Here is a 17,394-nt window from a genome sequence, read left to right as displayed (position 1 = left end):
CAATATTGTTTTTTATTAATTTTTTCATTATTGCTAATCTGAATGAAAAATAACTTTTGTTTAATTTGCATTTTTATGACTTATGAGTAAGGATAAGTGCAGTTTTCTATATTCAAAAGATAATTTTTTTTAATTCCGCATTTGTGTTCTTTACTCATTTCTATTAGATTGTTTTTATTGTTTGCCTTTTTATTGCAAATACCATACAGATGTGAAAAGCCCCACACAAAATAAATATAAAGTTTATAAATTGTTATAAGGCGAACACCTTTATCACCATGCAGATTAAGAAATAAAATTTTGATAATCACTTCGGAAGTCTCTCCACTTGACCCATCCGAATCAGAGCTCCCCATCTCCTTTTACCTCCTCTCCCTCCCTCCAAAAGTATTGGGTTGGCCAAAAGATTTGTTCGGTTTTTTTCCCTACGATGGCCCTATAGCGCTTAGTTGTATTTTGAAACAATTTTGTTAGATTGTATTGTGACAGCTGTCATATCTTCGTGCATTTAAAAAAAAGCTTAACAAAATTGGTGAATTTTTGTGTAGCCATTTTAATATTGAAGATGGAAGAAAAAAAGCAACATTTTTGCATATCATGCTTTATTATTTCAAGAAAGGTAAAAACGCAACTGAAACACAGAAAAAGATTTGTGCAGTTTATGGAGAAGGTGCTGTGACTGATTGAACATGTCAAAAGTGGTTTGTAAAGTTTCATGCTGGAGATTTCTCGCTGGACGATGTTTCACAGTCGGGTAGACCAGTTGAAGTTGATAGCAGTCAAATTGAGAAATTGAGAACAATCAACGTCATACCACGCAGGAGATAGATGACATACTCAAAATATCCAAATCAAGTGTTGAAAATAATTTGCACCAGCTTGGTTATGTTAATTGCTTTAATGTTTGGGTTCCACATAAGTTAAACGAAAAAAACCTTCTTGACCGTATTTCCCCATGTGATTCCCTACTTACACATAATGAAAACGTTCTGTTTTTAAAACAAATTGTGACAGGTGATGAAAAGTGGATACTGTACAAAATGTGGAACGGAAGAGATGGTGGGGCAAGCTAAATGAACCACCACCAACCACACCAAAGGCTGGTCTTCATCCAGAGAAGCTGATGTTGTGTATTTGGTGGGATTGGAAGGGAGTCCTCTATGATGAGCTCCTTCCGGAAAACCAAACAATTAATTCCAGCAAGTACTGCTCCCAATTAGACCAACTTAAAGCAGCACTCAACAAAAAGTGTCCGGAATTAGTCAACAGAAAATGCATAACCTTCCAGCAGGATAACACAAGACTGTATGTTTCTTTGATGACCAGGCAAAAACTGTTACAGCTTGGCTGGGAAGTTCAGATTCATCTGCCATATTCACCAGACACTGCACCTTCAGATTTCCATTTATTTCGGTCTTTACAAAATTCTTTTAATGGAGAAAATTTCAATTCCCTGGAAGACTGTAAAGGCACCTGGAACAGTTCTTTGCTCAAAAAGGTAAAAATTTTGGGAAGATGGAATTATGAAGTTGCCTGAAAAATGGCAGAAGGTAGTGGAACAAAAGGGTGACTATGTTGTTCAATAAAGTTCTTGGTAAAAGTGAAAAATGTGTCTTTTTTTTTACTTAAAAACCAAAGGAACTTTTTGGCCAACCCAATAATTAATAGCCTGACTTTTATAGTGATCACTTTTTTAGTTTTTTCTTTTATGATTGGTTGTTGGTTTTTTCTTATTAATTTGTGGGCATTCATTATTCATTAAGGAAATTAGGTCTTGGGTGCCAAGTATATTACAAATTTCTTAAGTTTTGGGGTTTTAAATTTTAACTTTTTAATGATATTTTTGTCCATTTGGAATTTAAAAAATTTTATACAGTGATTTTACTTAGTTTTGTCTAGAAAGGTCTTTCCTAATCCAAGATCTAAAAAATGTTTTCTCCCTGTTCTTTATTATGGTTTGGATTTTTTGAGGGATGGAGGAGTAGTATAAAGATTGAGACATATATCTAGGCTTATTTTTCCCCACAAATACTATGCATTTGTTAAAAAGAACGAGGGAGGTGTGTTTGGGCCAAAATATACCTGAAAAAAAAAAAAGCAGTGTATATCATAGGTTTGTAAATGTGTGACTCTAGAAAGGTTTTGTATTGTGTTCCATTGTTCAATTGCCTGTCTATGTGCTGATTGAACACTATCATAATTAGTATAGTTTTTAAATAAATTTAACACGTGGTAAGGCAAGTCTTCCCATCTTAATCTTCATGAGTGTTTTGGCTGTTTTTGGTCATTTGTACGTCCATATGAATTAGAATTAGTTTGTTAAGTGCCACAAAAACAAACAAAAACTCTTAGAATTTTGAAATAAGATTGAATAGATCAACTTGGGAGGAATTTACATCTTTACAAAATGGAGTCCTCCAATCTATGACATATCTATTTACGTTTTTAAAAGCTCTCTGTTGATAAGTCATATATTAAGCAATATAAAATTTAAGTTTCATATGAAAGAAGTATTTTGGGGGGGTGGGTTATTCTGGTTTGCATTTGGTGTTGTGGGATAGACATCCTCATTGTTTTTTATTGCTCTGTCCACCTCCTTAAAGTTACCCAACATTGAATCTTATGCCATCAGACTGTACCACCGATCATTTCTCCTTGCAGCAGTTATCTAGCAGGATTATGTCAGGCTCCTTCAGTCCTTGATTTTTAGCTCCTCTCCTGCAATACTATCGTAATACTGTCCCTCTCCTGCAATACTGTCGTAATTCTTGGTGATTTTAATATCCATATAGATGATCTTTCAAATAACCTGGCCTCTCTTTTTCTTGACCTCCTTTTCTCCAGTGGTTATATTCTCCATCTTATCTTAGCTACTCACTCCTCTGGTCATACCTGAGAGACTGTCATTCTTTCACTTTGTCTCTGTCTTCACCTATGCTGTTACACTATAGAGGAAAACACACAACTATGTTCTACTTTCACTTTAAATTCATGACTACTAATCTCAAGTGGGCGTTTAATGTTATCTAGTAATCCTACTGTTTTACCCTCTTCCACTCTCTTATATATCTATTTTATACATTTTTTTTGTTCTTAAATCTCCAATGCTTTTTCCCCATCTTCATTTATAGCTGATGACTTTAGTTACCATTTCATTAATAAAAGAGAAGCAATCCAAGTAGAACTTGCACAAGCTCCTACCAACACATTTATTCACCTACCTGTCTGTATCTGTGCCCCTAATATTCTGCCTACCTTCCCATTAAAATAGATGAACTGTATGTATATCTATCTTAAGCCAACCCCTCTACTCGTGTATTAGATCTAATTCTTCTCTTTCCTCTCCTTTCTCTTCAGCATCAGCAATGTTTGCTTCTCTTACTGTATCATATAAAGATGCTGTATTTCCTCCTAACTTAAAAAAGAAAGCAAAAAACTCCAACCCATATCTCACTACAGCTGGTACCTCACTTCTTCCCTTTAGAGGAAAAAATCCTTGAAAATGTTTTATATACTGGATATGTCCAATTCTTTGCCTTCTATTCTCTCTTGAGTCTACTTCAGTCAGGATTTCACTTCCACCATTCTTCTGAAACTACTTTTATGAAGGTTAACAATGACCTCCATTTTTGTTATTTACTTTAATGAAATTGTGTGACAAGTTACTCCAAAACTTATGTAATAGGAGTGGGGCAGGTGTGCAGCCATTGGGGCACGACTATTAGCATGGCAGTTAGAGGTCCTGCTCCAGCAATGGTCAGTCTTGCAGTGGTCCTCGCGGCAGAGAGTGCAGTATCAGGCGGACTGTGGGCTTCTCCCCAGACCCTCGGGCCTCAGGCTGGTGGGTGAGCTGGGGGGCCCAGGGACAGGCTAAGGGCTGTGTCCCATTGAGCTCCAGAGCCCTCGCCCTGGCCACCCATTGGCCAGGCCCAGGCCTTGAAGCAGCAGTGAACCTCTGCTCTATCCCTACCTCCTCGACCTAATGGTGGTGGCAGTCTCCATGGGTCACGGTCCGAGGAACCTGGTTTGGATGGCCTGAGGAGTCTGAGGGCAGGTTGGGTCCTGGGCGCCTTGCTCCCTTGGTGACGATGGCTGGGCAGGGTCTGGGGACCTGGCCCTGAGGGCGCCGCCAGCTGAGATCTGTCTTTTCAGCCAGGCCTGGGCACTGGCGGGAGGGCCCAGACTGGGTGCAGGATGCACGTTCCTGGGCAGGATAACTGGCGTGCTCCTGGGCAGGATACACGCCCCCACACAGGGGGGCAGGATAACCCCCTTCTTTTAGCCAGGGCCTGGACCTTGGAGGGTGAAAGTTGAGCCTTGGGACCTTGCCCTCTCTTGTCAGAACAGAGAATAACGTTTGTTTTGTTGGAGGTTTATGGGAACATCGTGACCTGACCATGACCTGACCTCAAGAACAAAGGACCCGACTTGAAAAAGTTTGCAACAACTAACCATGCCCATCCCTCACCTTTCCTATAAAAGGGCTTTGCTGAAACTTTTCAGGGAGTTCCGGGTTTTTAAGGATGAGCCACCAGTCTCCTTGCATGGCCCCGTAATAAACCTTTCTCTGCTCCGAACTCTGACGTGTTTGTGTATTGTTTGGCCTCACTGTGTGTCTGGCACACAGACTTGCGTTCATTAACAGAGATGTAAAACAACCATTTATTGTGCTCAGTGATTCTTGCATCAGGAGTTCAGACAGGACATAGCAGGGACAGCTTGTCTCTGCTCCACAATGTCTGGGTTCTTATCTAGAAGACTCAAAGCCTGGGGGCTGAATCATCAGAAAATTTGTTCACATGCGTGTCTGATGGTTGATGCTAGCTTTTGGCTGGGAACCACAGTGTTTCAGTGTGGGCTTCTCCAAGTGGTCCCTTTATTTGTGCTAGTTTGGGCTTCCTTATAGCATGGCTGGGTTGCAAGTGTGAGTATTCTGAGAGAGAGAGAGACAGATGTAAGCCTTTATGACTTAGTCTTGGAAGTCATGTGACATCACTTTCATTGTATTCTATTCATATAAGTAGTCAGAAAGGCATACTCAGGTTCAAGGGGGAGGGTAAAGAGGCTCTGCCTCTTGTTGGGGAGTGACAACCTGAAATATTGCTGACTATTTTTGGAAAATACAGTCCCTTAACCATATTGCCAAGTAAATTGTCAATTCTCTGTTTTTATCTTACTTGACCTATCACTAGTAGTTGATAGTTCATCACTCCTTCCTTGAACACTGATCTTGGAGTTCAGGATATCATACTCTTTTTTTCCTTTTACCTTATGCGTCACTCCTTCTCAGACTATTTAGGTCACTCCTTCTCAGACTATTTCCTCATCTCTTCAGTCTCTCCAGGTCTGGAACTCTTCTCATTTCTATCCGTACACTCTTCCTTTTCTGATCTCACCTAGCCTCATGGCTTTAAATATCTGTATGGGGGTGACTCTCAAATTCTAGCTCGAAACTTTCCCATGAACTGCAAACATGTATATCCAGTTGCCTAAATAGCAGCCCCGCTAATAGATACCTTAAATTTAGCACGTCCTGAACTGGATTCTTCATCAGCATCACCTCATGCCTTGCTGAATCTGTTTCTTCTATCATCTTCCCCATCTCCGTAACTGGCAACTCCGTCTTTCCAATTGCTTAGGCCCAAACTTTTAAAATAATAATTGATTCATCTCTTTCTTTGACACTCTATAAACAGACTGCTAGGAAATCCTTTTGGCTCTATCTTGGAAATATATTTAGAATTGGACATTTTGTACTCTCTCAATATTATGCTGGTCCCCATCTTACTTGGATCATTGCAGTAACTTTCTAACTGGTTTTCCTACTTCTCTCCTTACTGGCTGTAGTTATCCAGAGTTATAATGTTAAAATGCAATTCAAATCATGTCATCCCTCTGTTCAAAACCCTCTAATCACTTAACATCCCAGCCTATATCGTTAAAATGACTTGCAAAGCCCACATGATCTCATCCTTATTATCTCTCTGACTTCATCTTGTATTCTCTGCTTTACTCTGCTCTAATCACCGTGGCTACTTTACTGCTTTAGGACACAGCAGTCATGTTCCTTCCCCAAGGCTTTTGTACTTACATTTCCCTCTGCCTGGAGCCTCTTTCCCTAAATATCCACAGGTCTTACTTCCTTGTTTCCTTCATGTTTTGGCTAAGTTGTCAACCTCTCATTGACCTTATATGACCACCTTACGTAAAATTACATTGCCCCTGTCTCAGCACTCCCTGTGTTTCTTCCTTGTCTTGCTTTTCTTCATTGTACTTACAAATTATTTGATATGCAACACTATATTTTTTAAATCTTTTTATTATAGCTTCTTTATATTTATTTTAATCTTTTTAGTTTATTCTGTTTTCCTCACCTAGAATGTAAGCTCCATGGTTGGAGGAATTTTTGCCTATTTTCTTCACTGTTACATCGTTAGCGCCTAGGTGAGTATCTGACAGGTAATAGGTATTCAACAAATATTATTAAATGACTATTTTTTATACTTTAGTTTTTCTCACAAGGCTAAGAAAAATCACAAGGCACATGTCAGTGAATCAGCAACATCTAGATCCAGATAGTACTACAGATGTGGAAGATGTTACAGATGCTGAAGAAGAGCTTATTAAAAAATGTGAAGAAATGTGGAAAGATATGGAAGAAGTAAGTATCAAGACATGAAAGTGATATCCCAATTACTTACTATAAGATTGATTCCATTTCAATAATAGACTTAGGAAAGAAATAATTATGCTGGATTCTGAAAGCCATTATATGATAAATACTTATATATTTTTTAGACCTATAAGCATTCATTTAAGAAACTTTATACTAGGTGAGCTGTAGAAAGAGAAAAAATTATGGCAGTCCCTACCCTGAAGAAGATTATCATCTAATGGAAGCAATAACAAATTATATTAGAAGTGTGGTGGTAAAGTTCAAAGACTATACTTAGGAGGAGTACTAAGCCTAGACTGAAGGGGCCAAAGATAGCTTTCTAAAAGAGGAAATAACTGAGTTCATTTCTAAAGAATAAATAGGAGTTAGCCTGTGAAAGTGGAAGAGGTATACAAAGCAGAAAGAACAAAATATATAAATGTTGGGAGAGTTTAGAGAACTCTAAGTAGAATAGTATGACATGTAAATTAGGAGAAGAAGGATATGTAGAGTGAGACTTGGAGAGGTAATTAGGGGCAACACATGAAGGATTTTGTTGAATGTATATTATGGGGAATGATTAAAGGATTATAGACATGAAGTGACCTGATGAGATATCTTGATTGAGAAAATAACCGGTGGTTTTGAAGAAGATGGAATGCAGAAGAGTGAGACTATACAAAGAAAGAATATTTAGGAGTCTCTAGTAGTAGTCCTGTAAGAAGTACTGAAGCCTAAGTCTTGTCATTGCAAATAGAAAAATGGATTCAAGAGATGCTAAGAAGTTTGGACCAAAAGGACCTGGAGGTTAATTGTTGTGAAATGGGGAGGGGGAATTACAGATAGTTTCAGGTTCCTGGTTTGGGCTATTGAGTGGTTGGTGAGGTTATTTCCCAAGATAGAGAATATAAAGGGGGAGAGCACATACTTATGGAGTTTGAGTGAAAATATGAATTAATTTAGAAAACGTTGTGTTTGAAGTGTATGTACATTTTCTGAGTTACTGGGGTAGAATCACTTCTGGTGCACTATAGTATGCTGGTAAAAATTTGTTTTACTTAAAATAGTGTAATGTATAATATAGGCCACAGACATTTTTTACATCCTATTCTTCCCAGTAAGGTTTCATGATCAAGGCAGGTTAGTGGGGTTTTTTTCTTTTAAAAAAAAATTTTTTTTAACATATATCCTTGGTACTCTGTATCATTACTGTATTTTCAAGATAATTTGTATTGCTTTGGAAATTTTTTCGATATAGAAATTTGAATTAAAAAAACTGAAATTTTTTTTGATGGAAAAATACTGCACCTAGAAATAAGCACAAATAAAATTTTAATTGCCCATATTTTTACTCAGATATAATCACTATTAACAATTATGGATTTTTTTTTTAATGGCATAGTAACAATGTCTCCTGATGGCTTTATTTTCTTATGATCTTAACTATCTTCTTACCTCTTTTGTTATCTTTCTGTAATGTTTTCCCCCTTGTTCTTTTATTTCCCATTTTTCCATTATCTCGTTTCTAATTCACCCTAGCTATTAATTTTTGTTTTTGTTTTTCTTATGCTCATCTTTTCATTCTGTGTTGAGTTAAGCATCCACTTTTACTTTTTTTTTTTTTTTTTGCGGTACGCGGGCCTCTCACTGTTGTGGCCTCTCCCGTTGTGGAGCACAGGCTCCGGACACGCAGGCTCAGCGGCCATGGCTCATGGGCCCAGCTGCTCCGCGGTATGTGGGATCCTCCCGGACCAGGGCACGAACCCGTGTCCCCTGCATCAGCAGGTGGACTCCCAACCACTGCGCCACCAGGGAAGCCCCACTTTTACTTTTGATCTGTTCACTTTGGGTCCTATTTGGCTGCCTTCCTGATCCTCTTGCTTAGGAAGTAAAGAATTTAAACAAACTCTTCTCATATATCAGATATTTGTATATTGTTTTAGAGGAATATTACATTGGTATAAAAGGACAAGGAAAAGGAATTGTTTGTGGTGTATAGTGTGTGACTTGTTTTTCTTTACTTTTTAAATCAAGTGTCAGAACAAATTATCGCTTGTTGGAACTGAGACACTCACTGATTCAAATGCTCAGGTATGATTCTTTTTGTTCTTCCGAAAAGTAGGTAAGTGGAATTTATTGTTTTAGATAAGAAGTGTGTCATCTATATTTATGCCAAGTATAATAGCTTTGTTAATACCTGTATGCTTAATGATTTGGAAAATTTTCTACTCTTTCTGATTTAAGAGGAGTATTTTAAAAACTTTTTGAATAATCTGTTATAAATAAATTCTTTATCATTTATCTTTTAACAACTACACATACATTCAACTTCGAATGAATTACTCATTGGCTGCTATTATGATACCGTGTTAAAAATTAGAACAAAGACTGTCGTACTTTGTGTTAGGTGCAGTAGCCACAGTTATTTTACTGTCTGTGTGGAATCTTAACTGATTTTACCCTAAGCTTAATAAAAGGATTAAAATATTCATTTCAAAATGCAAAGACCTATGGAATTGGTTTAGAGATAAACCAGTGGTTCAGTGCAACAGTTTAAGAATTTAAAATATGACAAAGATTATAGTTCCAATCTTTGGGAAAGGGATGAATTAGTTAATAAATGATAGTGGTACAACTGTATATCCATCTGGGAGAAAATAAAATTGGACTTCTATCTTTCATTATATAAACATAAATTCTGGATGAATTGCTATGAAAATCTTACAAGAAAAGCTGGAGACTATTTGTGCAATCTAGTTAGAGACCAGGGGAAAATGTCTCGGCTGATAATAGAAATTTAGACATGGTAAAAGAAAACTTAGATGCATTTGACCATATAAAAAGTTAAAAATGTTTTAGTGATAAAAATTCTAAGAAAAGATTTAAATATACAAATAATTCCAATGAAAGTTCTCCAAAACTAGTGGGAGCATGTCAAAAGACATTGGAACCAATTGAAGGCACTTGGCTGTCCAAATTTAGTATCATGTGAGCATTAAAAGAAATAATGGCTTCAATTGATTATAATGATGTGAAAACATAAAAACCTGTGAGCATAATAATACTCAGTAATAAATGAGAATGAGAGAGAAAGAGGAAAAAACTAATTTGTCACTTTTGGAAGTGCCTATTACACCAGATCTTTAAAAATTGGTGATAAAAAAATTAAGCCATCTTTTGTAAAAAGCTTTTTATCCATCAATCAATAAATAGTGTTCTTTTATACAGGGTAAAACTGAATATTTTATTTGGAAAAATATTGTACAATAAATAAATAATTATCTGGTTTCCTTGGGAAATGTGGTTCTTATGTTGTAGAAATTGAGACCTACTGAATCAGCGTCACTAGGGATGAAGTCTGTAAGTTTCCTGAATGATTTTCAGGTAGTAAGCCAAACACTTGGTTTTGAGGGAAGTGCTTATGTAGTTGTAAATAATCAGTATCCTGAGATAGTCAATAATAGCATTATCTAAAGAATCCACAAAATGTCTTTTCCTATTTTGTTAGAGATCCCTAATATTCCTCCCAGGTTTGATGATTCTCTACGAACACTCACAGTACTCATAGCCATACTCATGGCCGGGATTTATTGCACTGAAATGATACAGAGTAAAATCAGCAAAGGGAAAAGAAGCATGGGTTGAAGTTCAGAGGAAACCAGGCACAAGCTTTCAGGAGCCTTTCCCAGTGGAGTCACACAAGACGTGCTTAATTACCCCAATGAGTTGTGACAATGAGTGTGAAATGTTGTCTACCAGGGAACCTCATTAGAGACTCAGAGCCCAGAGTTTTTTGTGGGGGATAGTCACATAGGCACCCCTTGCCTAGCAGTTATCAAAATACCAGACTCTCAGGAGGAAAGCAGGTGTTTAGCATAAATTGTATTTTCTCACACTTTAGGCACAGAGAGCCACTCTTGTGAGTTAGGTTGGTGGGAACCTTCTGAAGCCAGATGCCAGCCAAGGGCCAACCTTCCAAGCAGGCCTTTAAGCATAATTTCAGGCTTGCTTTGTTAACTCTTTTTGACATATCTGTTAACTTCAAAACTTCAATATTAAAACTCAATCCATTTTCCAAAGCAAGAAGTTAGATATTTAAATGAGAAAATGGCAGGATTTCTCAAATATGTGTGTTTAAATCACTTTAGAAATACTACTGTTATTTTTTTTTCAGAAAGGGTTTAATTTTATATCAGTATCAGAAATAATTTGGGTGTTTGCTTTAGCTGGGCTTTAGAAGGTAAGAGCTGAGTTTCATCAGTATAGTAAGAGGTTAAATTACAGTTTTTTAATAGGTTCAAAAATAAGTATCAGTAATTTTATATATTTCAATCTAATATGTTCAGGAAAAGTGATATAGATACCTTATCATTATGATAGTTTTGCCTAGTTTAAATAGTACTTTTTAAGTATTTGTTATCCTTTTCTAGTAATAATAATAATTAACATTTATAAATCACTGTATAGTTCACAAAAAACTTTTTTACATTCTTATTTAATTATCTCTAAGAAAATAATGTTAAACTCTTTTTTGGTAAAAATTTTAATACCTGTAAATGCATTTTTATATAATTATATAAATCTTTCAAAGAGACTAGGGTTTTTTTCTCTGACTGTTCAACAGCCAGTGTTATGATCCAGAGCAGGGTCTTTGAGCTCCCCACTCTGCGTCATAAAAATTTGTTAAAAAAGAGTACTTGGTGTCCTTTTAGTATAAATATTACAGGAATACCTATTGCATTTTTGAAATGTAAATTTTTGATCTGTTTGTCTATGTATAAAAATTATATAGAGGAGATAAAAAATGTTCTGAAATTTAAGCATGCATAAGTTTTAATTTTATGGTCTGATCAGACAACAGATTTATCACACAGATTTATAATTATCAAATTTACCATGATTGGAATCACCTAATATTAGAAATATTTATCCTAATTTATTTTTGGCTAAAGGGGTACACGGTTTACAAACTATTGTGTAGTAAAACTGGTTTTTATATGTGATTTGTGGAACCAGTCTCATTTTATAATTGTCTTTATATATGTATTGATATTTAAACTTATTTTTAACTGCTCAGCTAAACATACTTGCAATTTTTCTGAAAGTGCATAGAAAGGAAAAAAAAAGCATATTTAAAGCAAATTTGTTTAAAAAATGTTGGTAAGAAATAACATTCTTTTTTAAAAGAATATTAATTTAGGGAATAAACTTAATGTACTTAGGTTTTTTTAGGTTGAATGGTGAAGTTAGAATTGATCATTTTTAATACTGTATTGCTGGTGTAATGGCAACTTATAAGCCATTTAAAGGAAAATTCTGTTAGTAGTGATAATTTTTTATAGTTTTGATTGCTATTGTGTTAACCATTTATGTTAGGAACTTGTGTTAAAGTATTAAGACTGTCTACACTTTCATCTATGAATAAATATGAATATTCCACAAGAAATGACTTTGTTTTATTCTCTTGTTCTTTTTTTTTAAATAGCTGTCATTATTAATTATTCAAGTGAAATGTTTGACTGCTGAACTCAGTCAATGGCAGAAAGAAACTCCTGAAAGTAAGATTCTTATTTTTAGGCTTATATTTTTGTAAACAAATTAATGGTGAGTTAATTTAATGTTCACAAGAAGAATTCAAGGTCCATTTACCCTCTTGAAATTGCCTAATAATTTCCATTGCTATTAGGAAGTCACGTTATTTTTCTTTTTTTACACACATTATTTCATACTTCATTATTATTATAGATGAACATATCTGCCTGACATTAGAATATAGTAATCTTGATTATGGAGATTTTATTACAGCCATCATTGTATCCTCATAGACACTTTTTTTTTTTTTTTTTGTGGTAACCGGGCCCCTCACTGCTGTGGCCTCTCCCGTTGCAGAGCACAGGCTCCGGACGCGCAGGCTCAGTGGCCATGGCTCACGGGCCCAGCCGCTCCGCAGCATGTGAGATCTTCCCAGACTGGGGCACGAACCCGTGTCCCCTGCATCAGCAGGCGGAGACACTGTTTTATATGCTCAGTAGAAACTGTAAATTGTTTCTTAATGAATGAAACTTACTTAGTGGAAGAGAGAAATTATTGTAGATACTTACTTACATAAGGGCCACATAGATTTTATGTTGCCTTTTGACTTGTCCAACTGAGGCCAACTATATTTTTGCCTTTGGTTGAGCAATAGAAAATGGCTTAAAAGGGACTTCCCTGCTGGTCCAGTAGTTAAGACGCCACACTCCCAATGCAGGGGTCCCAGGTTCAATCTCTAGTCAGGGAACTAGATCCCGCATGCTGCAACTAAAGATCCTGAATGCCTCATCTAAAGATCCTGCATCCTGCTATGAAGATCCTGCGTGCCACAACTAATACCCGGTGCAGCCAAATAAATTAAAAAAAAAAAAAAAAGCCTTAAAAATCTGTAGTTATAATACCCAACTAGGAGATATTTTTCTATTATTAAAGCCTACATTCCTTTATGTGGTATGTATGTCTGTATTTGGTCTTATATATGGATTGTACCCTCTTTTTTCATTTACGTCTCCCTTCTGCTTTCTCCTGCCCCTCTGTCCTGTTTCTTTTAGGTCCCCCCCATCCCTTCTTAGTTTACTCTCCATTCTCTATCCCAGTTATTGGGATTCTTTTCTCCTCATTCTCTTCCCAATTTTATCTGCATTCTTGTTTTAAACTACTATATTCATGCCAATGTCCACCATTGTTTTGTGTCTTCACTACTACGTAGTAGTCTTTTTTTTTTTTTTTGGCTGCATTGGGTCTTCGTTGCTGCATGTGGGCTTTCTCTAGTTGCAGTGAGCGGGGGCTACTCTTCGTTGCAGTGTGCTGGCTTTTCATTGCGGTGGCTTCTCTTTTTGCTGAACTCAGGCTCTAGGTGCACAGGCTTCAGTAGTTGCAGCATGCAGGCTCAGTAGTTGTGGTGCACGGGCTTAGTTGCTCTGCGGCATGTGGGATCTTCCTGGACCAGAGCTCGAACCCGTGTCCCCTGCATTGGCAGGCAGATTCTTAACCACTGCACCACCAGCGAAGTCCTCACCTTGTAGTTTTTTTAATTTCAGCACATCAGATAGGTATGTGTATACAATTTTTATTTTAATTTGCTTTCAACTGTTTATCTTATTGCCTCCTCTAGCATTATATTGGGCATCTCAGAGACTGCTCATACTCTGCTATTAAAATGTTGGTGTTCTCCAGTTGACTGTGTTCAGCGATTTTTGCTTCTTACTCTATATGCTATTTCAACATTATATTTTCTGCTCCTGTTTTTATGGATTATATCTGTATTAATGACTTCTATATTAGTTTGCTAGTGCTGCCATAACAAAGTAGCATGACTGAGTTGCTTAAACAACAGAAGATTTTTTTTTCCTTCACAATTCTGGAGGCTAGAAGTCCAAGATCAAGGTGTTGGCAGGGTTGGTTTCTTCTGAGGCCTCTCTCCTTGCCTAATAGATTATCATCTTTCTGGGTCTTCACACGGTTACCTGTCTGTGTTCTAATCTCTTTGTATAAGAATGCCATTCATAATGGAGTAAGGCCCATCCCGATGACCTTGTTTTAACTTAATTACCTCTTTAAAGATCCAGCCCCAATATAGTCACATTTTGAGGTACTGGAGATTAGGGCGTCAAAATCTGATTTTGGGTGGGGTGGGAGAGGGTGGGGGGATAGGGAGAGGACACACAATTTCCACAACAACTTTCAACTCTGTATATCCAAACCAGACTTCTCTGTAATATCACACTTATATATCTTTCTACCTTCTAGACTTCCTTTCCAAATTATTCTACAGATGCCTCAGATTCATGAACTGATTGCCATTCCCTGACACAATGAATGGAATCTATTTGATCAGCTACAAATTTAAGAGTCCTTTTAGACTCTTCTAGATTTTCCCATTTCACATATAGCTGGTCATTAAATATTGAGCCCTACTGCCACAGATTTACTTTAGGCCTTTATCATCAATCCACTAGTTTTATTAAAATAGACTTTTTACCTCTTGATCAAGAATTTTTTTTATTAATTTTAGAAATTTTCAAACTTAATGAAAAGTTGAAAGTCCAGCTTCATTCTTTTGCATGTGTATTATCTAGTTTTCCCAGCACCATTTGTTGAGAAAACTGTTCTCTCCCCTATTGAACTGTCCTGACACCATTGTCAAAAATCAATTGATGGTGTGGGGGGGAGGTGGGGTGGGATTGTGATGAGTTGGGAGATTGGGATTGACATATATACACTAATATGTATAAAATGGATAACTAATAAGAAACTGCTGTATAAAAAAATAAATTCAAAAATTCAAAAAAAATCAATTGATCATACAGTGAGGATTTTTAAAAATATTTATTTATTTTATTTTTTTTTCTGTGTCGGGTCTTTGTTGTGGTGCACGGGCTTCTCTCTAGTTGTGGCCTATGGGTTTTCTCTCTCTAGTTGTGGCGTGCGGGCTCCAGGGCACATGGGCTCTGTAGTTGTGGCGCACGGGCTCCAGAGCATGTGGGCTCTGTAGTTTGAGGCACGTGGGCCCTCTCGTTGGGGCACTCTAGTTCAGTAGTTGTGGCGTGCTGGCTTAGTTGCCCCGCGACATGTGGGATCTTCCTGGACCGGGCTCAAACCTGCATCCCCTGCACTGTAAGGCAGATTCTTTACCCCTGGACCACCAGGGAAGTCCCCACAGTGAGGATTTTTATTTCTGGGCTCTCTATTCTATTGGTCTATATCTCTGTCTCTATGCCAGTAGCACACTGTTTTGATTATTGTAGCTTTGTAGTAAGTTTTGAAATTAGGAAGCGTGAGACCTCCAAATTTGTTCTTCTTTTTCAAGATTGTTTTGGCTATTTGGAGTCCCTTGAGATTCCATGTGAATTTTAGGATGGATTTTTCTATTTCTACAAAAACATCATTGGGATTTTGATAGAGATTACATTGAATCTGTAGATTGCTTTGGGTGTTATTGACATCTTAATAACATTAAGTTTTAACAGTCCTTGAACACAGGATGTTTTTTTCTTTTCATTGGTGTGTCTTTAATTTCTTTCAGCAACATTTTGTAGTTTTCAGCATATAAGTTCTTTGCTTCCTAAATTAAATTTGTTCTTGAGTATTTTATTCTTTTTGATGCTATATGTCAGGGAATTTAAAATTTTTATTTTTCTTATTTTCATAATCTTTTACGTACAAACCTTGTACTGCCAGCACTGAACACACTGACCTGTTGGTCAAATACCCACCTTGCTTAAGGTTGTGAATCCTGTACACTGCCACACTGGAAAGATTATTAAAACCTTTATATTCTTAGAGCCTGTCATATTGTATCTGTTGAAATGATTGTTTTAGCATTGAAGTGCTACTTTTGGCCACACTCTCCAAGAGGGAGATTTTTGAACTTTATGTTTTTAGAATCCTTTTCATTGTATAGCCATCCTAGGGCTACCTATAATTAGTTCTAATACAGGGCCTATGAAGTACATAGTTCTTTTCTATTAGAAAACCCTCTAGAATGGCAAATAGCTTAGAAAGTTTCAGTAGCATATCATTTGAGAAATTTAAATAGCACTTCATTAGGAAAGATAAACTTTTCTTAGTATGAGTTGAACTTTTCTAAGTGTAAGGGATTTGATTTTGCTATGTAAATTAATTAAGGAATATTAGTTTATACTCATTAGACTGGCAAAAATTTTAGAAGAGTTTATAGTATCTTTTGCTGTTTCTTGTTCATTGCTTCTAGAAAAATTAAAAGAATCTAGCATCCTGTTTTAAAATTCAAAATACACATTTCCTTCTATGAAATTCACTTTCTGAGAATCTATCCCACAGGAATGAGAGCACCATAAAGACATAAATAAAAGAATGTTTCCTGTGTCATTGTTTTTTGAGGCTAAAAACTAGACACAAAGTCAATGCTCAATCAGTAGTGAAATCCCTGAACACATTTGGTGTATTTACCCTGCAGAATATTATACAGTGATTTAAAATTATGAATTAGACTTACACCAGATGAATATACAGGATTTCCATGGGGGTTTTTTTGTGTGAAAATAAGAATAATATGTATGATATTATCTCATTCTTGTAAAACCAGCAATAAGAAAATTAATAACACTTGCATGTATATGTACAAATATGTACGAATATGTATATATGTATGCATAGAATCATGTAACCACAGAAATATTTAAGGAACACACTGTAGATTATTAATTTTGTTTTTGATGGATTAGGAAAATAAAATGAGAAGAGAAAAAGGCACTGAAAACAAAAGGCATAAATATCACATTTGTCTAAAATGATATATAAGTTGACTATATAAGATGTTAAATTAAAAAATATCATAAAAACTGTACACATCTCATAAAAAGTTCTGTAATATATAAATGGAAAGGGAAAGGGGTATCTCAGAAACCACAAAATCAAATTCTTGATTTTTGAGACTTAACTAAGCATATGTATAATTTTGGTTTGTTTTGTTCCTGTAGTGATTCCACTGAATGAAGAAGTTCTGGTAACATTAGGAAAAGAAGAGGTAAGTTACTGAATTTATAGTAATCCAAAATAACTTATAACTAGAAGTGTTTTGGATAAGCTCATGCCATAACGAGTAAGATGAAACCACTTTAAAATTGTATTAATTATGTTTTATTGAACAGGATATTTTAGATGATTTGAATTTTGAATTAAATATGTAAACCTTACTCTTGTACTTAATTTTTAGTTGATTAAAC

General features: G+C 36.1%; 1 protein-coding gene across 3 annotated transcripts in view; it reads left to right on the top strand.

The window, feature by feature from the left end:
* The window catches only part of CENPK (centromere protein K), a 42,311-nt gene that overhangs the window by 4,231 nt on the left and 20,686 nt on the right, over positions 1 to 17,394 (top strand). The window contains exons 3-7 of one of the 3 annotated variants that reach the window (XM_089908916.1): positions 6,379 to 6,444; positions 6,523 to 6,661; positions 8,690 to 8,746; positions 12,141 to 12,213; positions 17,149 to 17,195. In XM_089908916.1, the coding sequence (XP_089765042.1) occupies positions 6,545 to 6,661; positions 8,690 to 8,746; positions 12,141 to 12,213; positions 17,149 to 17,195 (294 nt within the window). In that variant the 5' untranslated portion in view covers positions 6,379 to 6,444; positions 6,523 to 6,544. The other 2 variants (XM_022551416.2, XM_089908915.1) reach the window with 2 other exon arrangements.

Source organism: Delphinapterus leucas, chromosome 3, assembly GCF_059928025.1.
Source record: "Delphinapterus leucas isolate spDelLeu-1000000601 "Yukka" chromosome 3, BTC_Dleu_Yukka2, whole genome shotgun sequence".
NCBI lineage: Eukaryota > Metazoa > Chordata > Mammalia > Artiodactyla > Monodontidae > Delphinapterus > Delphinapterus leucas.
This window is presented reverse-complemented; position numbering and strand designations above follow the sequence as displayed.